The sequence below is a fragment of the Mirounga leonina genome, unplaced genomic scaffold, assembly GCF_011800145.1.
Source record: "Mirounga leonina isolate KUSES-001 unplaced genomic scaffold, KU_Mleo_1.0 Mir_170, whole genome shotgun sequence".
NCBI classification, from domain to species: domain Eukaryota; kingdom Metazoa; phylum Chordata; class Mammalia; order Carnivora; family Phocidae; genus Mirounga; species Mirounga leonina.
In genome coordinates, this window is record NW_023270433.1 from 12,604,850 (window position 1) to 12,629,442 (window position 24,593).

The 24,593-nt window shown below is 49.6% G+C and overlaps 1 protein-coding gene across 1 annotated transcript in view; it reads left to right on the top strand.

Annotated features, from left to right (window-relative positions):
- The window catches only part of TTLL11 (tubulin tyrosine ligase like 11), a 229,112-nt gene that overhangs the window by 165,673 nt on the left and 38,846 nt on the right, over positions 1 to 24,593 (top strand). Inside the window, exon 7 of the mRNA XM_035015895.1 lies at positions 22,494 to 22,745. Coding sequence (XP_034871786.1) covers positions 22,494 to 22,745 — 252 coding nt within the window. The remainder of the gene's footprint in view (positions 1 to 22,493; positions 22,746 to 24,593) is intronic.

The window sequence follows — 24,593 nt, forward strand, 5'->3', positions numbered from 1 at the left end:
GGGCCTTCCCGCTCCCACAGCACTGAGGTCCGGGAGGCTGGTCCTTGCTGGTCCTCCAGGCCCCCTCCCTGAAGTTCAGGCATCTGCAGATTTCCTTCCGAATACCTTCCAGTGAAGCCACGACATTTCTGTTCCTACATCTGAGAAGTATGAGTCACTCCTGTTGGGAATAACTAGAAAAAGTAGGGTCTGTGAGTAGGGCAGTAAAAAAGGAAGGGGTGGGGGAGCAGGGCAAGGCAGCACAGAAGAGGGTGAGTGAGCTGGGGAGCTGAGGGGCGGCGCCTGGGGCTTTAGAACTGATCTCCCACCCGACGTGTGTCCAGAGGAGAGCGGGTCCCTGGGTGAGGGGAGCTGATGGGGCGCCGGGAATCAGGAAGCGGGGCTGAGACCCCTAGCACTAGCAAGGGTGGGGGTGTGGGATGTGAGGAAATACCTCTGTATCTGAGCCCCTCCCGGAAGGTGGAACATTCCAAGTGGTTCACATTCACAGCATCCTGTGGCTCTGGCAGGATCCAGAGGGTAGATTCAACAACTCCTGGTTATTAGGTGAGAGATGACTGCAACTTCAGATGGTGGAATACACACGCACACGTGCACACACGGCACACAGAAAAAAGGCTCAAGGTGAATGTTATCTGCAGCAGAGCAAAACACATTCCAGACATCCTGTTCAAACTGCGAGGGACAAAGATCCTAAAAATATTGAGGGACAACTTATTGTTCCTAAATTTAAGATAGATAAGATAAAGATAAGATAGATTACTTAGTCCTCTGCCTTTACGTTTTATGTCAGTGAACACAGCACTCTGGGAAAGGGCTTTAATCAGTTTGTTCCTGCACTTCATCCCACAGTGTTTCTTCTCGGCCATGAATCCTCCCATCTTAGAGATTGTAGGGATCTAAGCTGGCGGTTTTTGAACAAAAATGGTTTTTGTCACTGTGTCTCGGCGCTTACCGCGTGGTAATGGAACTCCCTTTTCATAGGGGTCTCCCTGCCCCAGATGTAAGCTCTTGAAGGCAGGGGCACTGTCTTCCTCATTTAGCATCCTCTGCCCAGTGCTGGGCACATAGGAGGTGCCACATGTTTATCTCACTTGCTTATCACGCTTGGTGCCAACTTAAAGAGGTCTGGTACCTAGGGCTTTGTTCAAACCATTTGAGGAAAGGCAGAATCTGGGTCCCCACTGCTCCCTCCCCAAAGGGGTGTTTGTGGTGTCCAGGCCCTTTACAGCTTTGCAGGCCAGGGTGGAGGCCTTCTGAGCCACCCTGCAGCAGCTCCGTAGACGTTACTTGTATTTGTCTCATGCAAAACGACTTGCAAACCGTAGTTCATTGTGCTTTCTGATTTCAGCTTTCCAGATATCTATATGGACAGAAAACACAGATTCCCTCCAGTTTCTGACAGAATGTCTTCATCGAAGCTTCAGCTTTCAAAGCTTTCCGTAGTCAGGTACTGGCTAGTTGAGTGGACATAGCTGGGAGATTCTGTGTCTCCTACACCCATAGCAACATCTCAGTAGAGTGTGGTCCAGAGGGCACAGGCAGAGGAATGGGGTTGCAGAAGCAGAGATGTAATTAAAACTATCCCCGATTCTCCCTTAATGTGTGGGAAGCAGCAGGGCAGAGTGGGGGAAAGACAGATTTCCACCACAGAAAGACTTGATATGAATCCCAGTCCAGCCTTTTGTCTGCTGTGTGACTTTGGTCAACTGACTTACCTTCTCTGAGCCTTAGGTTCCTGATCTGTGAAGTGGAGTTGATAGTACCCAAGGGTCATAGCATCATTGTGGGCGTTAGAAGTCACTTTTTGGCAAGTGTGGTCACAACTATGTTAAATCTCACCTACACATGCATGCACACACACGGAAAAGGATAGAGAAACAGACAGAAGAAATCTTGGAAAGTAAACTCCATTATGTTAGCAGTGGCTATAGGTGGGTGGTGAGACAGAGTGAATTTTCCTCCCTTTTTCTGCTTTTAGGTATCTTTAAAGATTTTTTTTCTATGAATATATATTGACTTTCTAATTAGGAAAACAGAAAATAAAGAGGTGTAAAATAGGCAAAAAGAAATAATATGCATTAAGTACCAGGCATAAGTTGGCACTCAGTAAATGGTAGCTATTTTTACTAATTAGTCATTATGCCTAATAATAATAATTAGGCTTAATGATTTCCTCTGGGACCAGAGGTTGTGAATGAGTCTGTTGGTGGCGGCTGATGACTCCGTCTCAGTGAGAGGGAGTTCTGGGTTCACTTCCAACTGGGCCACCCCTCCCTTGCCTCCCTGATCCTTCTGCCAACACCCGAGCTCCAGACTCCCCAGTTCTCCCCCTGCTTCGCCCGCGGAGGAGCCCAAGCAGAGCTGCCGTGCCCCTGACAGAGGGGAGCACGCTTCCAGGCAAGCAGGGGTGTTCTCCACGGAAGGTCTTGTCCAAGGACAAGTGGCAGGGGCGGGGGCGGGACACCGCAATTGCTTTATTGATGACAGGCCAATTATCTAGAGGGATAGAGTGAGAGGGTCAAGAGTCTCATCTATTTCTTCTGTTTGAATTGCAGACAAGGTCCCTGGGAAAAGAGTTGCTCAGCATGTAAATCCAACTTGATGCTGTTAGTTGGCAGGCCATGGAAGTGAAACCTGCCCCCTCTCTTCACCTACGGGCATAGTGAGAATACTGGTCAGAAGGTAGCCCAAGTGAGGCTTTTAGATTAGCCTACCAAATACCTTAGGGTCCCATAGGGTGAACCAGGTAGAATTAAACTTTTGCCATAAGGAAAGAGAAAGTGAGGTCCTTAACTAGCTGTGTAACTGTTGAGCAAGTCGGTCCGCCTCTCTAAACCCGTGTCTCAGGTGTAAAATGAGAGATCAGCACCACTGCTCCCCGAAATCCCTGGACATTCTCAATTCGGTAACATGCTGGCGATAAACACAGTTGGTTCTGAGAAGACACTGGACGTGGAGGTTTTCTCTGCTCAGCGGGCAAGCTGCCAAGATGTGACGGCTAGGACAGGAAAGGACAAGAATTCTCTCTGGGGCCCACACTTAATCAGTGTGGCCCCCAGAGGTGACAGATGACGGCAGGATGGCAGCTGGTGGCTTCGAGAACAGCGGAAACAGCAGGTCCTGCACAAGTGCGTGCGAGCCCTGCATTGTGTCCGTGCTGGGTGTGCGATGCCCGCCGTGTGCCAGGCACACGTACTACACATCGTGTGTATTGTTGGGTCCCCTGCAGGAGCGGCTCTGCCTTCGCTCCACAGGACAGGCAGCTGAGACGCAGGAGGCTGGCTCACTTTTTTCCCTTGACATTTTTTGTGCTTCAACAGCAGGCTCAGCGCGTGGCCCCGAGAATCGGCGAGTGAACGAGATTATCCTGCCCTCGTAGGGCTGGCTGTTTAGAAATAGCTACAGACAAGTAAAGAGGCAATTATTGTACAGTGTGAAACAGTCTTCCAAAAGGAGGTAAAAGTAGGGTGTCGTGATGCACAGTGAAGGGGTGCCCCACAGCAGCAGGCGAGGTGGAGGCAATGACGTTCCAGGCAGAGGCAATGGCACGTTCAAAGGCCCAGGGTTACTGTCCAGGGGAGGGCCTGGCGAGCCTTGTGGCCTGGCGGGGTTTACATGGGGCCAGGAGTCAGTCATTCATGTGTTCACGCACTCGGCCAGTATTCAGTGAGGGCCTACTGTGTGCCAGGCTGAGGAGCCCGTAGTGGACAAAACCATCACAAATGGCTGCCTTTGTGAACCTGGCCTGGTTTACTGGAGGTGGGGGCGTAAGCGTAAGAGGGCCGGAGATGGACATCAACAAAGTAAACGAGTCAAATCTACGCTCTGATAAATGGCAGTGGTGCTGGGGGCTAGGATGGGGCGAGGCAGGCACTCAGGGGCTGGTGAGGAGCGGGTGTTGCAGCTGCAGGCGGAGTGGCCGTGGGAGGCCTGCCGGAGAAGGGGACGTTTCCACAAACACGTGAAGGAAGTGAGGGAGAGAGCCAGGGACAGTTTCAGGGCCACAAGGTGACATGGTCAGATCTGCCATTTGGCTATGACATGGAAGGTGTGTTGGGAGGGGAAGCTGGAAGCAAGGAGACTGGTGATGAGGCTGTTGGAATTTAGGCGACCCACCATTGAAGTGACGGGTGGTGGCAGCTTGGAATCTGGGGAGCGGCGGCGGGGATGGAGAGAAGAGGGTGGACCAAGGTGACAGAGGAACAACACTACGCTACTCGTGGGGTTTGGGAGTTACCCTCCTCCCCGACCTCTGGCTCAGGCACTGTGTGGGTGTTATATCTCTTCTCTGGGTTGGGGAACAAAGCCGAAGTTCAGGTTTGGGACAGAAATTGATGAGCTTGGAAGTATTTTGCCCACCGCACTGCTCACCTGCCAAAGGTGGCAGCAGCCTATGGGGCTGTCCACGGATGAAAGAAGGGATAGACGAGATGTGGTTACTCAGCCTTCCAAAGGAAGGAGGTTCTGACACCTGCTACAACATGGATGAACTTTGAGGACACTGTTCTGGGTGAAATAAGCCAGACACAAAAGGACAAATACTGTATGGGTCCACTGACATGAGATTCCCAGAGTGGTCAGATTCATAGAGCCTGGAAGCAGAATGGTGGTTGCCAGGGGCTGGGGAGGCGGGAAATGGGGAGTTAGTGTGCAACATGCAGAGTTTCAGTCTGGGAACGTGGATGGTGGTCGTGGTTGCACAACAGCGTGAAAGTACTTAATAGCACTGAACTATAGCCTTAAAGATGGTTTAAATGGTGAATTTTATGTTATGTGTATTTTATGAAACTGTTTAAACATTTCTGTTAGGAAGTTTACCCAAAGTCAGGCGACTAGCCAGTCCAGCCCAGCCCTGGGGCCCCCTTGCACCCCTGCCTCTTATTCTGAGCTCTCCCTGCCTCCCGCTCTTCCTTGGGTTCTAGACTGGCCAGGATCACCTGGTAAGCGACTTGGCATCTCTGGACCTATTTTTCCTCCCCTGGAAGGTGGAGACAACAGTTCATGGGGTTGCCATAAGAATTAGATGCGTTCACACACCTGCCTCGGTGAGATTGTATCTCCTTGCATAGCACTGCTCCTCTTAGGTCAGAATGCCTGACTTCAGTAAAACAGCACAGACCTAACTAGAATCCGTGCTCCCACACTTGTGAGCTGCATGACCTTGGGTAAGCCACTTGCCTTCCTGAGCCTCAGTTTCCACTTATAAAGAGGGCCCAATATGTTCTACCTGGTAGGGATGAGGGCAAGACTTAAATAGGACCTTTGTTCAAGGTCCCCAGGGCTGTGCCTGGATGCCCTGGCCTCCGATAAACAGCAGCTGTTCCCATATGGACACAAGGTTGTAGTTACGCGAGGAAAAAATTAACACAGTGATGTGACAAGTAAATTTACCATCCTTCTCCACTTCCACACCATTTTATAGGCAGGTACGGCCTCTCCCTTCTGGTAGTTGAGGTGTTTGTAGAATCCTGAACTGACACCTTTGTGTTGGCTTCAGGAACAGGTCCACGTCTGATTCGTTTTACCAAGGAGATCTATTCATCTGAGTCTAAATAATAGTAACTGAGCTCCTGCCTGGGCCTGGCCCCAAGCTGCTGCCCGAGAGTCAGAAATGAGTCAGACGGGGAGCTGTCTGCACAGAGCTGACTGATATTAGCCAAAGGAAGAGGCAAGGATATTGCCCCCGCAAAGTGCACTGGGAGATGGGAACCCTGTATTCTTCCTGACCCGTAAAGCCCGGGTGCCAGGAAACCTTGGACAAACCACTCCCCGTCTCCAGAGCTCAGTCCTTGTCTACATACGGAACGAGGACCACCAGTCTCTATGACCTGCAACTCCTTCCTTTCTAAATGCGTTGACTCCTCGGCCCTGTCACTCGCTCTGGAAGCAGACTGCAGGGCATAGTGCATTCCAGGAAGGCTGGACCAGATCACTGCCTTCTGTGCTATACAGACCTGGCCTTGGGGCCTTAGTGGTCAGCCAGGAGGGGCTTGACCCCGTGGCATGCTGGGACTCCAGCTGCAGAAGTATGAGAAAGGGGAGGACGCTGGGGCCAGGCAGAGCCTGGAATGCAGAGACCCGGAGTCAGTTCTGGAGGCCAAGGCTACAACAAGCTAATGGGAACAAGGCACGGCTCACTCCAGGCCCCCACTTGGGCTGGGGCTTCCTGGGTGCCCCCAAGCCCTTCCAGCAGGAGGAGGTGGCCTAGGAGGGCAGATGCATTCTGGCCTTCATCTGCCTGCTCAAGGGGTGGGAGCCCCTCTCCTTAGACCAAATTCCAGCCCCGGGGAGAAAGGAGAAGAGGACAATCTGCCTGGAGGATCTTGAGGAGTTTGCTTCATGGGCATGCCTCGTTTCCCCATCACCTGTGGGACGACAAGGAAAGTGTTCTGGCACCTTCCTAATTGCTGGTCTGCCTTCTGGTGCTCCGTTTATCTCATGCCAAGGCACGGTCTGCTCATTTCACATGGGATGCTGCACCCGTGCTTTCTTATCTCGGGCCAGAATTGAGTCAAATCCAGCAAAGCTGCGTTCGGGTCCTGGGGATCATTGGTAAGTGCGCTGGCATAGCGTTTCCTCGTCAAATACTCAGTGGCCAACCCAAGTCGATTAACATGGGGAAGAAAAACGCAGGTTATCATTCAGCCGCTGCTGCATCCATATGCATGAAGCCGAGGGACCTGACTCCCTTGCAGAATTAAGATAACCTTTAGAGGGACCCATTTCTGCGAGCTGGCTACCCACCACCCCCACCTACTCCCCGAGCGCTTCCCTACGAGCCAGGTCTGCAGCCGCCCAGGAGATGGCCCAGGCTGCCCACATGCCATCGATGTTCTTGAAGAGTTCGATGGGCTTCTGCCACTTAAGAAATTGCTCACATTTAGAAATATTCAGCTTCAGTGCACATGTCACGGCTGTATATCGGAAAAACATATTATCTCTAGAGCTGGCCTGAAACAACAGGCTTGTTCCCGAAACAGATGTTTTGTGAAACCCACCGTGACAGGCTCATCAGAGCTGGAGACAGGCCAGCACTTAGTTACCAGCCTCACAAGGACATAGACATCTCTGCTGGCTTCCCCGTTCTTCCTCCACACCTGGGCTCAGAGGAGATCCTCCCCGTGGCTCCTCCTTCTGGCTCCTGGGTTCTGAAGTTAAACATTGTCGTACAAGCTTGATGCTCCAGGCAGACCCAGTCAGTCAGGTGTGTCCTGGGGAGAAGTTTCCAAGGTAATGACTCAGGATATTTTCATTTGGTTCAACTAACATTGATCAGGGGCCTACTGTGGCCCTGCCACTATTCTAGTTGTTTCCAGTCACTTTATCTCACAGTAACTGGCGGGGTTCCCTGTTTCAGAAACTGAGACCTTGTGCTGGTCTCTTAGGGCTGCAGAAACATGTTCCCGCTTGGCCTCAAGCGGCAGACGTGCGTTCTCTCCCAGCTCTGAGGCCCGAAGTCTGAGGCCAGGTGGTGTCAGCCAGGCCACACTCCCTCCGAAGGCTCTGGGAGAGACTCCTCCCTGCTCCTTCCAGCCGGTGGTGGTGGAAGGCATTGGTTGGCTCATGGTGGTCTCACTCCGGTCTCTGCCTCCTCTTCCCAAGGCCCTTCTCTGTGTGTCTGTGTCAGATCTCGCCCTGCCTTTCTCTTCTGAGGATAGCTGTCCCTCGATTTCGGGCCTTCTCTAAACCCAGGATAACCTCCTCTCGAGAGCCTTAATTTGATTACATCTGTAAAGACCCTTTTCCAAATGAAGTCACATTGCCAGATGCTGGGGCTTAGGGCCACTACTCGGCTGGCTACAGACCTCTAGTTATCTTCTGGTTGTTTCCCCAAGGTCAAACACTCAGGCCTTCAGTCAGGTCCTTACCCCTCAGAAGCCATGACATACGAACGTGGCCCGTGGGCCCTGCTCTTAAGAAAACTACACCTAAGTAGGAAGGAGCTTTGCATGTTGGTTATGCTTGAGGGCTCTTGTGTCCGGCCGATCCCGATGACCTTGAGCAAATCATGTCATCGTATTTGTGTCTCATAGAAAAATGCCTCATATGGAAAATGGGAATCATATTAAAAATAATAATAGCCTCACACGGCCGTGAGGACCAGACGACAGAAGGTGCTCAGCCCACAGGCATGGAGTGAGCAAGATCCCAGATGCCTTGACCCCACAGCCTCTGTGGTTAACCACCATGAACCCTCCTTCCACTTGCTGGGACTCCACAGGACATTTGAATCAGAGCCTCTGAATAGAAAAGAGATAGTATACAGGTCCCCAAGCACCTGGGTGAGGACGAGGGAGAAGCCAAAGCTGACTTCAGGGCTTCGAGCTTGGCTCACTTGGGAGGATGGAGTTGCCAATAACAACACGGGTGGAAACAGCAAGAAGCAGGTGTGGGGGAGAGCTGGGGGACACATCGTGCTCAACTTGGCTGCAAGCGAGACATCTGGGTGGATTTGACTGGCAAGTGTTGGACTTGGAAGGTGACTTTTAAAAGCGGCCCTGAGCATAAGAGTGAGGGAAAGAATTGAATGTTTGGCAAATTCAAGTGCTATCACAGATTAAGCCTCTCGGGAGACAGAGAGTAATCGAGAAAAGAGAACATGAAAGTGTCAGTACTCTTTGATTCATGGTCGCAGCACTCAGTTTTCTCGCCTGTAAAATGGGCACACTGCTTTTTTCTTCCCAGGCTGTTGCTCATGGATGATAAATCATGGATGGGAAGCTGCTCCATAGATTTGGGGTTAAGCCACTGTAGCTCGAGGCAGCAGGTACCAACCAGTGTCAACCACGTATCCCTGGACGCTGAGCACCCCCGTGCCGGGCAGGAGAGGCACGTGGCCCTCTCCCCATCCCTGCGTCGTGGCTGAGGAAGCAATAACTGTTCATTCACCGGGTTTGAATTGGCCTTTCTGCTGGGCTCTAGATCCATTCACGATCACCAAAGGAACTAAGTAAGAGCAACTAGAATGTCCCCGTTCCCTGGCAAGGGCTGCACTTTGGCCAGTGGTTTCTGCGTTTCAGAAAAGCAGGTGAGAGCTTCACCTCTTGAAGCGCTTCTGCCTCGCCACCCACGTCCCTGGACCCCAGCTCCCACGTGTGTGTGCCCCTTGCCATCTCGCATATATTCGCAGGACGGGCTAGGTCAGTGTCGTTGCCGTGACAACCAAGGAAGAGGCTGGCTCTGACTTCAGCTCCACTCGGGCTTGTTAGTAGGGAAACCAAATGATTGGCTTCCTCTTGTTTTCTTTCTTGGGGCACGGGGTGCCCCCCACATTCCCGTTGGCACGGAAACCTTTTACCCCCGCCAGGTGAGTCGGTCAAGTGAGGATATTAATTTATTTGAACGGGCGTTTGGAGAGGCCATTGTGGAAGCAGAAAGTGTCGGTATCCTGTGGTTCAGGCTGTGGTGTCACAAAAAGTGCACTCCTCACGGCTGTCCCTCGGGAAGGGGTGGCGAGCGAGTGTGACGGCCTCCACACCCCCGCCTGCACATCTCCAAATCTCTGGGATTTCTAAGGACCAACGATATGTGGGGCACTCTACGAGGTTCTCTATGTTTCGTATTCCATATAGTTCTCACCAAACCCCCGTGTGTTTGGTATCATTGTCACCATTTTGCAAATGAAGAAACTGATGCTCAGAGAGGTTAAGTGCCTTCCCCAAGGCCACTCAGCAGGTAAGTGGCAGTGCTGGAGCTCAGCCCTAGGCCTGCTTGATGTGCAATCCCCACAACTGTTGCCAGTCTGCCACCCTGCCTTAACCTTGTACTTGAACTTCCACAGTCTCTCCAGAGCCAACAGGGAGGCATCATCTCAAAAATGTACCATGATAACTAAACATTTAGTACTTCTGTGAGAAACACCACTGCACACTGTCTGGATGTCTGCTTGGGGAATTGTGCAGTGACAAGAGAAATTAATATTTTAATGGATTTTGACAATAACTCTATGGTAGGGGAATTCAAATGGCATAGAGAAAAAAGTGAGGCTTTCTCTCTGGACCTCGTTGCAAATATGCATATGCCTAATTTATTAGCCGAATTAAAAAAAAAAATGAATTCTGTTAGGACCAAAGCTCTTGGAGGGAAAGAGTGCTATGGGCTGGAGGAGACCGTTAAATCTTCCTGGTTGGGCTTCAGCTGACCAGAAGTCACTGATTTTTGACATTTTGTTCCCACTTACGTATGCTGAAGCCAGGATGCTAGCCTCTTGTTTAATGTCATCCTACCGAATCCCTCCACACTTCTGGGAGGGGGATTCTGCTGTCCAGCTCCATCTTACAGAAGAGGAACAGAGGGGCTGAGTGATAACACAACTTCCCCAAGGCCCATACAGTTAGGAAGGAGTGGAGCAGGATGGCTTATTCTTATTGCCATAAATTATTATGGTTGCCCTATTACCCTAAAAAAAAAAAAAAATGGCTTTCTAGAACCTGAAGCTGAAAATGACACCCAGAGGACCCTCTGCCCTACAGGCAAAATTACACTAAATTCCTCTCATTATTTGTCTTACAGAATACTTTTCTTACCCAGTCATCTGTCAGCGTGCCTTTTTTTGCATTACCTATTAGATGTAGAGTACTATGAGGAGAACAAAAATGGATTCTATTTTCAGCAAACTCGCAGTCTATGGGGGAGAGAAGCCACAGACTTAAACGGCCATAATATAAGTTTAGAAAATGATAGATTCCACAAGAGAGGTGCAAATGAGGTGCTGTGGGAAATCCAGAAGAGTGTTTCTGGTGGGAGTGGTGAGGGGAGGCTTGTGGGCAGACTGGCATTTGAAGTGGTGGCATTTGCAGGGTGTGTAGGATTGGAGCCTGGCTGTTGGTGCTGGGGGAGCAGGGCACAGGCATCCAGGCGCGGGGGGCTACAGAAGCTGCTGGGCAGGAGGGCATGTCAGAGTCATCTCCACGTGTAAAGGAGATGGCCCAGGGAGACTGGGTGGGCAGGAAGCAGGTCACGGACAGAGGCTTAGAGGATGAACTACCGCTAGGAGGGAAAAAACAGAGAATGGAAAAACACTTGGAGAACGCATGGGCGCAGAAGCCAGGAAATGAGAGTTCCGGAAAGAGTGGTTAAGTGTCATTGGACGCTATGAAGAAGCTGAACTGGAGAAAGACCAAGAAGGTCGGTGGCGATAAGGACGGCCATGTAACCCCAGGAAGAGCATCACGTTTGAGGCAATGGAAGAAGAAAAGCAGTAGAATTGTGCTCACACCGACGTCATCAAGCACACCTAGTGACCTTCTCTAGGCCACGCCCCGCTAGGCAGGGCTCAGATCGCAGTGTCCTAGCAGAGTGCAAGCTGAGAACCCCCTTGGCATTGCCAAAGCTCCATGGAAGCCTAGAAAGAACAAGGTCTTGAGGGTCAGAACCAGATGACCAGATGATACCATTTCGGAGGCATGTGACCTTGAGGGTTTCATTTAACCTGAGCTTAGCTTTGTTGGATAAACAACAGCTAACACTTATTGAGAGCTTACTGCATGCCAAGTATGGTTCTCAATGCTCTACGTGTATGTATGAACCCATTTAAGTTTTCCAATGGTGCTGGAAATAGTTCTACCAATTCTACCAATAGGTAGAAAGAACTATTATCCCCATCGTACAGACAAAGACAGCAAGGCATGAGCTAGTTAAGAGACTTTTCCAAAGTCCCCAAGCTAGTGAGCGACAGGGCCAGGATTCCAACACAGGCATTCAGGTTTGGGAGTATATGTTACTATCTCCATCTCAGGTCTCGTGTGGCTTAACCACAGTAATTAATGTATGAGAGAGTTCCTGGCCCAGCGGCGGGGCTCGATAAGAGTTATCCCCCTTACCTCCTGACCAAATATGAATGCAAAGTCTTGGCATCCTTGCCTGAGAAAGGTCCGTGGGATTAGCCTCATAAGGCCTCACTCACATTAGCGAAAATCCCATATAGAATGATGCACAAGAAAACTGCCCCAGAAAGTGGGATGCAAATGCCTTGAGGCCCTGGTACACTGAGTGAAGATAGTTTTGTGTTCAACACCCTCACTACAGGTTGACCAGATGGCTGTATGGTACCCCTCGGCGGGGAGGACCCTCAAGGGCAAATCAGGGACAGGTGAAATTCACAAAGTGAGCAGATTTCATCCAAAATTTGAGGGGGAAGGAAATTTGGCCTGGGATATACCTACTGAATCCCTGGGTTAGGGTTTACCAGGCATACGGTATACAAAAGAGAATTAGGATTACCGCAAAAAAATGAAGTGCGTTTGGATGAAATTGAATGCCAAAAAGAATTACAGTCTAAGTAAAGGATAACTTCTCCACATGGTTTCCCCCACTTCTTGTCTGTGTTCACACAGGCCTATACTTTGGTGCAGAACTGTGTTTAAACACTAAAACGCTTTGTGTTGCAGAGAGGCGCTGAGTATGTAATTAAAAGCATCCCTTCATTAGCACAACTAGACAATGAAAGCTCAAGTTGGCCTTTTCTGCTAATTTTGGAGGTGGTAAAGCAGAGGCTAATACAACCCCTGATTACAATTGTCACATAGACAGTGCCTTGCCATTGCCACTGGGAAATCTTTGTTCTCCCCGAAGACAGACAGGATCTTCCCATCACTGGGAGGGACAAAGAGAAAGGAGGGTGCATCTTGGCAACCGGAAGTGGAGGGGTCTGGCAGCGTCCCCCGGCCGGCTGTGGGGCTCCAGTCCCAGTCTCCTCACCCCAGCAGCTGACTTAACCTCTCAAAGCTTCAGTATCCTCGGATGTGAACTCGAGTGAATGATCGCACCTAATTGACTCGATTGTTGTGAGAACTCTATGAAACAATGCCCGTCTGTATTCCCTGTCAGGTATTCCGAGCACCCACTGTGTGCCAGGCCCTGTGTTAGACTAGTTCCGGAGTGAGAACAGCACCTGCCCTCCCGGGACTCGCAGTCTAGGGAAAGAACCAGGCGTCAGAGAGACGGCAGCACCAACAATCATTTCCGTACGACGGTGATCACATCCGTGAGGAAGAGTAATGCGGACCACGGGCTCAGCTTTAGGCCCGAGACAGATGCAGTTCTCAGTACCTCTCGGGATGAGGATGATGAGGACCACGTACAAAGTCCAGGAGGTTTTAGAGAAAGGAATGGCTCATTCTAGCTCCAAAGGCCGTGGAAAGCTTTTTGGAAAAGGCGCTAAGAACGAAGTCCAAGATTTGAAGGATGAGTGTTTTTCCCATGGATAATTTGGGAAAGCACATTTACAAAGAGAGGGAGGAACGTGGAGGGTGGAAGGCGAGGCTGGCAAAGCAGGCCCGAGTGCTCTGCTCACGAGGTGGGCCCTGTGCGGGGTGCCTCGGCAGCGGGTGCGGGCAAGGCGTGTAAGGAAGAACCCGTCTCCGGGCCCGTGAAAAGCTGAGCACTGGCCCAGTCTTCCAGAGAAAGACAGCAGTCAACCACCTGGTGGGGTTAAAGCGGGGACTCCTCAGCCCTTCGGGCAAAAACAAGTCTCCTCCCTGTTCTCCCTGCCCCTCCCTGCCCCTCCCTGCCCCTCCCTGCCCGCCACAGTGGCCTCGAGAGTCTGAAGCTTTTCATGCAGAATCAGAATTTTGGCCACTCTGACATTTCAGCTTTCGTGGCTGTGTTTTTGTTTTTGGTTTTCTTCTTCTTCTTCTTTTTTTAAAGGCTCTGAACGGGAAGTCAGGAGAACTGGATCTGCCCTTGCCACCACCTCTTGCTTGATGCCTCCCCACAAGCAAGGGTCTGCCTTGACATCCCTGTATATTTCAAAAGAAAAATGAGGTGAGAGGACCCCCAGTGCCCTTGCTCACTCCACGGTTTAACTTTTTCTTTATGTGGGGAGCAGCAACTATTTGGTGACATTGTTTGGCATTATTTTGTGACATCAGCAATCCTCAGTAGAGAACCAGGGTGTCAGATTAGGGGCGGTTATCCAATGAGGTCTGAGAAGAGGAGACTCATCTGGGGGATTTCTTTAGGGTGGGGACAAGAGGCAGGTGCAGTGTGACCCTGGGCAGCTTGCAGCGAGATTCCCCAGACAGAAGAGCAGGAGGATGGTCCAGTGTCTAGTGACGTGAGTTGCGGGGAGAGCGGAATGTCAGAAAGTGGTTACGGAAATCCCTTAGTCTCTGGAGTTCCCAGAGGGGTACACTCATCTCTCCCCTCGAGCCTGGTGACTAGACAGCGAGCCTCTCGAGATGATGGCATACGGGAGATAAAGATGTTGGTGATTAGAATCACAGCAGCTAACAGGTATTGAGGCGCTGTGCCAAGCACGATGCATCCACTTTCTCTGTAATTGCATCAGCCCTATGGGTTAGGTGCCATTATTTTCCCCATTTTTTGTAAGAGGAAACTGAAGCTTTGAGGCTGTATGACTCGCCTGAGGTCACCCTGCTCTAGGGTGCAGAGCTGGGATTCCAGGGGACCACCAGGCTGGTGCCCCATGGGGAGAAGCTGCCGGGCAGCCCCCCCTCCCTGGCCCACGTGACGGTGCGCTTCATTTACTCTAACTGCCCAAGACAAAGAGAGCAAGGACACTGGCAAGACGCTGGCTCTGTGCGGAGGGGCAGAGCAGAGAGGGCCCTGTTCGAAAAGAAGCATATTGCGAGGCCTTTGTAAAATGAGCTGTCAGTTCCTTCATCCGGAAAATGAGAGGGCTGAGCCCCGTGACCCTTGAAGGCCCTTCCAGCTCTGAAATAGCATGAGTTCTGGGTCTGTGGGATGGGGGCACCAGAGTAAGTCCTCACGTGTGTCATTTGGTTAACTCATCGCCTTGGCGGGAAGATGGTCCTGCAGGACCCCCGGCCTGGTGGCTCCGGGAGCTCGTCCCCAGCAGGGACTGAGACCCAGTCTGCTGCTGTTGGCACTGGGCCCTTGTTAATTCGTACCCGTGACAAACATGGTGCATTTGTGATTCGTGGGAGCCTGTATTGGTGAAATAGGGATTGAGTGCTTTGGCAGTCAAAAGGGAGCAACCCCATCCAGGTTAAGTGCTGGTTGCTCCCAGGTCATTACCTTGAGGTCAGCTATAAGCCCCCCGCCCCCCAAGCAGATTCATCTGGATGCTTTATAGGCAGGCTGTGTTTTTGATCCTAAGCAATGCAACAGTTTTGTGCTAGGCTTAGGCTGGCTGTCTTCCCAGCCACTCTTCCTCATAAGCCTCACCCCATCCCATAAGTAAGAGACTTCTCTCCACTGCTGGAGGTAAAAATGCATTTAGAGAAGGTGCCTAACTACAATGAGTTGTAGCATGATGGAGTGGAAAGCACCTGGCCTTTGAACTCAAGTAGATCCAGGGTCAAATCGTCACCCTTAGCCATGTAATAGCTGGGTGGCCTTGGGAATTTAGATTAACCTCTCTGAAGTTAATTTTTCTCATCACTTATAGTTTGTAAGTCATAGGACCATTGCCAGACTCGAATGAGATGTTACAGGTATCCCGCCTGACTCTCGGGGGCTCAGTGCCAGCTAACTCCTCGGGCATGGAAGAAGCATCGTGCACTGGTTAGAAGCAAGGACTCTGGCACTTGCCTGCTGGGTTTCTATCCTGGGCTTCTATCCAGGATTAGTCTGTGTCTTCGTACCTCAGTTTCCTCATCTGTAAAATGGGAATAACACTAACGCCTACTTGGCAGGATTTCATCAAGTTTAAATTTTTTCCAGCTGCGGTTCCTGGCACATAGTAAATGCCACCAATATCACCACGGTGTTTGTGGCTGTCGCTGTCACACCGCACTGCGGAAGGAAGTGATGGGGGGGAGTGGCCAGAGGAGCACTCAGAGGAGCATTGCATGGAGGGGGCGGGGAGGAATAGACCCAGCATGGGTCTCACAGGGACTGGAGCATCAGACAAAGTTCCCTCACTGAGTCCTTATCCTCATAATTTTGGAGACACGTGCTTCACCCATTCTATTGTCTCTCGTCTTCCCTTCTAATAGCATAGCGTCACCATCAAGCAAATGGGGCTGTATGATGGCCAAGATTCATCAAGTGACAGAGCTGGGCTACATGGTAGTTTCGTTTATTTTTAGTGACTTCATCCTCCAACTCTTTAAATTAGCTGCTGGGCTAATTTAAGGCACTTCTGTGGTACATGGTTAGCAGTTTCTTCAGGGATGACAATGTGCATTTGAAATCCCAAGTGACTGCGGGGATGGGCCTCAGCCACGTGGTGGGGAAGGGACCCTGCCTACCTCCTTTTGCCAGGGCAGCACCACTGCCCACCAGGCTCTCCTGCCAAGGCCCGGATTGCCCGGATTGCCCGGGAACATGATCCAGGGTGTTCTATCGCTTTCTGTCCCCCATGGTCCAGCAGTTGCCAAATCCACCTTCTTTCACCCAGACTAGTGATTCTTAGACTGCAGCCCGCATCAGAATCACCCATGGGGCTTGCTAAACAGAGCGCCCAGCCCACTCAGTGTCTGAGTCCATGGGCCTGGGGTGGGGCCAAGAATTTGTATTCCCAACAAGTTCTCAGGTGTTGCTGATGCTGCTGGTCCAGGGCATTTGCTTTCAGAACCATTGACCTAGAATATTCTAGGAGCTCCTAACATCATCCACTCCCCTGCCTTGATTAATGCTGGCAGGCTCATTCACCTTCACCATACTTCTGATTTTGCCCTTCCTCTCCCCCAGATCCACCACTTCTGATTTCCCACACTACCAAATCCAAGCAGTCTTACATCCAAGATCCTATAAGACCTAGACATCCACAGCAGCTTCCTGGTCGTATTCCCACCCATTCCCCTCATGCATACTACCAGGACCCAGCAAACCGACCTCATTCCATATGCTCTAGGTCCTTCTCTGGATGCTCACCTGGGCATTTTCACCTGACTCACTCACTGTTTACAGATGGGTCTTGTCTTCCCCTACCTGGTCACATAGTTCTGGGTGGTAAGAACTGTGTCCACCTCACCCATGTATCCGAGGCCTGTGGGACAAGGAAGTGCTTGGGAAATAGTTCATGAACATATAAATTACTGAAGCCATGCTTAACTAAAAATGGAAATTATTTCTCTCAGTGAATTCACGTACTTTCCCTGAAACTGGAATCTGACGTTGCTTTATCGACCTTCCTGTTTTGTTAATTTCTGGGGATATATATAGTGTATGCCTAAGGAAAAAAGTTTTTGGTTTGACTTATTAGCACAAGAACTATATAGTGAGCCTAAGTATGGAACGTGTAGTCCTAAGTATTAATTCTGATTCCACTACTGACTTATGATGTTGGGCAAGTGTTCGGGTTCTCTGGATCTTGGGTTTCTAATCTATAAAATGGCATGAGTTTCTACCTACCTCATAGAATTGTTATGAGAAACACTGAGATAATATCAGTAAGTTGCTTGGCCCAGTGCTTGACATAGTAGGTCCCCGATAAATAGCAAGCTTTCCAGGCAAAAGAGAGATAGGTGGTTTTTCACAAGAGTTTTAATAACAAAGAATTCCATTTTATTTGAAAAACGATAATAGAGAAAACATTCCAGAATTTTAATGAATCAAGGATATACCAAATTCAATAATAATAAAAAAATTACCCCAAAGGATAGTACGTTTGATTTATGTTTTCTTTACCAGCCACTTTTATTTCATAAACCCGACGTTTCCATTAAATGCTATTAAATAAAAACAAGATTTTACAGTATTTGCGATAACTTGGATCTTGATGTGATCATTGGAATTAGCTCAAGCAAAGATACCATTTTTCATTGTTTTATTTATTTATTTATTTTTAAAGATTTTATTTATTTATTTATTTGACAGAGAGACAGACAGAAGAGCACAAGCAGAGGCAGTGGCAGAGGGAGAGGGAGAAGCAGGCTCCCCACTGAGCAGGGAGCCCGATGCGGGACTCGATCCCAGGACCCTGGGATCATGACCTGAGCCAAAGGCAGACGTTAACCATCTGAGCCACCCAGGCACCCTCATTGTTTTATTTCATCTTCTAAATCAGCTACATCTTTACTGCTTCTTCCGGTTGAGTAAAACACTCCCCGCTAAATTTGTGGTTTTGAGTTCCTGAAAATGGTATCTGTGGCTTTGAAGGCCCTTTTCATCTTGAGCTTATTAATTGGGATTCAGGACGGAAGGGAAATGGCAGTCAGCCAGTAAACACAGCAACCCTTGAAGGAAATGTGAAGGGCTCACGTTCAAGAGAAAAAACACTCATTCTGCGTGGCTCTGGGCGTAGGGCGGGGTGCAGGCTGAGGACACTGGTGGGAGATATCCTCTGACATGCACGTCATTAGGAAAACTTCCCCAGCTCGAGAGGCCCCCTGAAGGTGGTGGGGCCCCCATCACCCGGGCGACCCGAGCGGAGGCCACCACCACCCTGGCCCATCTGCTAATTAAATGACCCACTAGTGTTAGTGGCCTTATCTGCCTGGAATTAAAGTTTCTCCTCTGAAATGGCATTGTCATAGAAATGTTCTGGAACTAGATAGAGGTGATGGGTACACAACACCGTGAATGTACTAAATGCCACTGAAATGTATACTTTAAAGTGGTTAAAATGGTGAATTTTATGTTGTATACATTAGACCACATACGAAGAAATAGATGACATCATTGGACAGAATGACCTCCAAGGCTTCCACCTGCTGTGACAGGTTATGTTTCTGGGAGAGAGCACATCGCCTAAGACCGACCACCACACCCCATTTAGTCAAAGACAGGCCACGGAGACACTCAACTGAGGGGGGTAGCTGATTAAATTATGGTTCGGGCTTAATACCGAATATCACACATCCATGAGAAATTCTGCTCCTGAAAACATATTTAATGCCATGGGAAGACACTTGGGATGTCATGTAAAGCATAAAAAGAAGAATTTACGCTTCGTGTAATGTGATCCTAACTTTACAAATATAGATAAGAAACCAAAACACAGTGGTTTTATCCCTGAGCTGTGGATTACAAATGATTTAGATTCTTTTATACGTTTCTCAAAATGTCTACAAAGAGCATGGGTGACTATTATAATCTAAAAACACTATTTAAAACACAACGTAAGGGGCGCCTGAGTGGCTCACACGTTAAGCATCTGCCTTCGGCTCAGGTCGTGATCCCAGGGTCCTGGGATTGAGTCCCACATCCAGCTCCCTGCTCAGCAGGAAGCCTGCTTCTCCCTCTCCCACTCCCCCTGCTCGTGTTCCCTCTCTCACACGCTCTCTCTCTCTCTGTCAAATAAATAAAATCTTTTAAAAACAAACAAACAAACAAAAACACAACGTAAATAACAGTACTTTGGGATTGTGTGACCCCCACCCTGTGAATCATGCCGTGCTTTCAAGCGATGGATTGGCAATGGACACGCTGGAAGGACGGATTTATAATTCTGGTTCAGCTGTGGCAAACTGCAGGGACTCTCGGTTTCTTCATCTGGAACAGGGGCATAAAAATAAGTCACTTCACAGGGCTGTGTGAAGAGCGGATGAGACCATGAAGATGGGACGACTGATTGGGAAGAGTTCTGAGCTCTCTTCATTGGCACTGAGCGCCTTCAAACTGTACATTTCCAAATCTTCCCTCTAACAAAAACTTAATGAGTGCTTATAAAGTCAGTGATTGCCACTTACCCAGTAATTTAAGAGCTAATCTCCAGTAATACTGCTACTCTTTTCTTAACTGTCTTCCTATAACCTTCATGCGAAGACATTTCATTTTGTCTGAAAAGTAACCACCTGACTTTTATTTACTGTTCTTGAATTCAAGGAGACGATGATACAACCGGCTTAGCTGGAGGGAGACGGCACCCCCCCCGCCCCGGGAAAGGTGTTTCTCCCCAGGAATCAGGCCTCTCCTTGGTGGGCGAGGCTTTGTTTCCCCAGAACCATCCACACACGGCTGAACTTTACGAAGGGTTTTCCTGGGGCGCCTGGATGGCTCAGTCAGTTGAGCGTCTGACTTCGATTTCTGCTCAGGTCATGATCTCAGGGTTGTGAGATTGAGCTCCACGTAGTCAGGCTCTGCGCTCAGCGGGGAATCTGCTTGGGAGTCTCTCTCTCTCCCTCTCCCTCTGCCCCTCCCCTGACTCTCTCTCTCTCAAATAAATAAATAAATAAATCGTAAAAAGTGGGGGAGGGTTTCCTTTGTGCTGCTCTGGTTCTCTCCTCTGCCTGTCCTTGCTTTGAGACCCATGCCATGACCCACCTCGAAGGAACTGTGAACAGAATTCACAGGACTTGGCTCACACAAGGAGGTTCTCTTCCTTACAGGCTGACTCCTTAATCCAGAATGAAGAGAAGACTATTAGGGCAGGGCTGTCAAGCTTGCTGTTTCTCTATCAAACCTCTTCCCCATTTAGAAGACCTTATGATGTACAAAATATTATAACCTTGATGTTTTATTTGAGGCCTGCCTTGCCATTAAAAGCAAACTCCCAATTCAACAAGTTCAATGAAACATTTCCCAAGCACCTAAACGATCCAGGTTGAAATCGAGTTGAATGAGATTTGGAGTTGAATGAGTTTGAGTTGAATGAGTTAGAGTTGAATGAGGTGTGAGGGAGGGATTGGCGTCTAGACAAACGCAGTGCCGCTTGAGCAGAGGAAGCAGGGAGGAACAGGAGTGGGACCTGGAACAGAGTCATCAGCATGATCAAGGAGACATCTGAGCTGGCTCTGGAAGTGGAACAGAAATGTGCCAGGCAGCCAGGGCCAGGGGAAGGCCTCAAAGGCCAAGGAAAGAGGGTACAAAGATACCAAGATGGCCCAACTTGGTGACTGATGGCGTGCTTGGAAGTGGGAGCACAGGGGATGAGGCCATTTAATAAGAAAAAAGTAGAAACTGGCCTTGGTATTGAGCTCAATACCAGGTGACATGGTTCTAATTTTCCTGGAGTTAGCCGGTTGGGCAGTATTTACTGACCAAGTACAACGTGCTCAGGGTTCTGTCTCAGGAATGGACGCAGGTTATGGATGGAAATGGTCACACCAGTTCCTAGACCAGCTGTGGGCGGCATAGCAGAGGGGAAAGTGAGATAAGCTGCAAGGGCAGAGAGAGGCACCAGCTGTGGAAGAGAGCTTGGGTGTCCAGTGGGCACCAAGTCTCTGGTCCAGACCAGACCAATGGGCAGCAGGGTGGGGTGGCAGGGAGTGCCCAAGGCCTCTGAGGGTATAATGTGTCTAGGGCAGTGACAGGAAATGAGGAGGTTGGAGAAGAAATCAAGAGGGGCCTTGAGTGCCAGAGTGAAGAGTATGAACCTCATTGTAGGCACTCAGGAATCAGTGAAGAGTTGTACTAAGGGGCAGCCAAGCCAGGTTTGCTTTAGAGGAGGTGCCTCAAGGGGCGCCTGGGTGGCTCAGTCAATTGGGCATCCAACTCTTGACTTCAGCTCAGGTTGTAATATCAGGGTCGTGGGATCGAGCCCTGCATCAGGCTCCGTGCTGAGCACTAAGCGTGGAGCCTGCTTGGGATTCTCTCTCTCCCTCTCCCTCTACCCCCACCACTTGCACTCGCTCTCTCTCTCTAAAAAAAGATTTTTAAAAATAAGAAAAAAAAAAAGAAGAGGTGTCTCAGTGACAGTGTCTATGGGTCTATGGATGGGAAAAGCTGGAGGCTATTGATAGAGCCTAGGAAAGAGGCAACGAGGCCCAGTGGGGGAGAGCAGATCTGGTTTCAAGAAATACTGAGGAGTTAGGACTAGTGGCAGGGGCAGACGGAGAGGAGGACTGGCATTTATCCTGACATTTCCTGCTTAGGTAGTTGGCAGGTGGGGGTGACATCCAAGGAGATGGGGAATATAGATTTGGGGGGAGGGAAATGGGCATTTCGGTCTGGGGTGGCTGGGGGCCAACCTGAAGATGCAACAGGTGGTAGTTGGATACGTGGGTCTGGAGGTGAGAAGAATATTCCAGGCCAAAGGTGGATATGGGAGAGTTACCAGCTGTGGAATTTTCTTGAGTATCAGAATAATTTCAGGATAAAATATCCAGACTCAGGAATTACAACACTATAATCATATTTTTTGCATATGTTCCAAATAAGAAAAGAGTTAAGCCCGAAAACGTAATTGTTCCTATTCCTAGAATTGGATAACTGATGTATCTTTGCAAATTGTTCATTGAACTGTGCTTCTGGTTTCTTGCCAGCCCTCAATGAGATTTTTATATTTCTTAATTATTCAATTACTACCCACAAGTAGGAGTTTGAAATCAAACCTAGGCTGCTCCGTAATAGAATATTCTCTTGACTCACGAGCGCGGTAAAGGAAGATGTCCAGATTGGGGATCCAGGGTGGGAGAACAGAGCAAGTGTAAGCTTCCGGTCCTGGCTCTGTCCTGGGTTCGAGTCCTGGCCTTACCACACACTAGCTGTGTGAGCTTGGGGAGCTGGCTTCTCTGAGGTCAAGTTTCTGGTCTGCACGATAGAAATGGTGAGAGCACTCACAGCTCCTGAGGTTGCTGTGAATGGAGGGAAAGGAGAATAGGTGAGGGAAGGTGCTCTGCCTACCGTCAAGCCCGCTCCAGAGGTTGGTTGTGTCCCTAATTGCTTGTGCTCCTCAGGTCTCAGCAGCTCAAGCAGCCACTAGCTGTGAAGGAAGATCCTTCCGACAGCGAGCCGGCCAACGCCTCCGACAGCAACCGCAATCCCGAAGCCCACCTGCCGTCCATCTGCCTCAAGCAGGTGTTCCCCAAGTACGCCAAGCAGTTCAACTACCTGCGTCTGGTGGACAGAATGGCAAATTTGTTTATCCGGTTCCTGGGAATCAAGGGGACAATGAAGCTGGGGCCAACAGGCTTCCGGACTTTCATAAGGTCAGTGAGACCAGCCCCTCTGGCCTGCGATTCGGGCAGGGTGCAGTGCGGCCCCACATCTGGCTGGTCCCCCCCACGCCCCAACTGCTCCTGGGAGAGCCTGTCTGTGCTGCTGGGTCAGCGCCCCGACTGGGGCCGGATTGCTCCGGTGGCTGGCACCGTCCACTCCTGTTTGCTGAGTGGCAAACAGGATGTGACAGACGGGACGGCATTAAACACAATGCGGTGCTGCCTTGAACGAGGTCCTTAAACCACATAGAAATTGCCGTCCCTTGGACTCAGACAGACCTTGCGTCTCTCAAGCTGGGGTGAGGTTCTCCCAGTGGTATGTGACAAAGAAACAAGGCACATCTGTCCCAAGTGTCCATTTCAGGAGAGAAAAGTTAAATAATTCAGTTGATAAATAATTTAATGTATTTGTCCTAATATAAAAATAACATGATTATATCATCAAGTACAATACAAAATTGGCATGAATTTTGAACATGAGACATGAGATAAAGCAAGCGTGTTCTCACCATAGCCTGCACTATAACCCATGACCGTTCGTTCACTTGCCTCTACTCCCCGGGGCACTTTGGGGTGACACAGGAATAAGTATCTGAGGCACTACTTACTAGGTGTGTAACTCCTGGGCAAGTTAGGGACCATCTCTGAGTCTCAGATATCCTAGAAAATGGGGAGGAAGCCACCTACACGTCAGGAGTGGGGTCCCCCACCTCGCAGCAACTATCTGCCAGCATTCGATGTCACTGCTGTTTCGCTCATCATTGGTTTTAATATTTCAACCTTTGCACCTAAAGTCACATCCTTCATAGTTTTATTCACTAAAGCAAATGATTCGAAGCCTTGAATCGGAAACATTTTGTCATACGCTTTTCTCCAAATGAGCTGTATGACTTCTAACTCTGGCTCTCTGATGTTCCTGATGGGATGGTACACAGAAGAATCGGCAGGAATCCTTGCTGTTTCAGGGAACCCGAGTTAGGACTTGCATGGTGCTTTGGAGAAGGGCTCAGCGTTTGCCGGGGCGGTGGGGGGCGGGCAGGGAAGGAAGCCCAGTGGAAAGAGCACAGGCTTTGGGTCTGGCTTCAGAGCCAGGCGTGTCACTTAATAACTGTGTGGCTTTGGGCAAAGCCCTCCCCTTCTCCAAGTCTCGGTTCCCTTGTCTGTAACATGGGAATAATCTCTCCTGCCGATCAGGGTTATTATGAGGTTGGGATGTAATACATCCTAAAGCACCCGGCCCAGAGCCTACTTGACAGGAGCTGTTTGTTAAGTGGGGGGTCTTGTGACTATTATTTCCATTAAGCAATGGGAATTCTCAAGAAAGTCAACAGACACATGTTGTTATTTCCCTGAGAACACTACCCGATACCTTCTGACTTGTCTGGGAATTGCATCTGACTCGTAGTAATAGATACACATCTGTAAGTGGTTTAAAATAGTGAGATTAATTTTCCCTCATATAATAGGAAGTTTGGCATGGGGGTCCTAGGGCTCATTAATGACTCCACAATGTGATCACAGCCCACTTTCTTTCTGTCTTCCTGTTCATCCATCCTAAGCATGGGCTTTTCAAGCTTCGGGATTGCCTTACAGTCACAAGATAGCTGCTCAGAATCCAGCCATCATGGTCGAGTTCCAGGCAGGAAGAAGGAAGAAGGGAGATGTCAGATGCTTCCCTCTAACTCCTAATAAAATTCTACTGAAACATAAGAGACGGGGGTAGGTGAAGATTTGAAAAAAATAACACACCATAAGAATCACAATCTCAGTTGCCTCCAGAGGTAGGCTGGAAGCAGAAGCCAGCAGGTGGAATCTGGAAGGAAGGGGGCCCAGGGTACG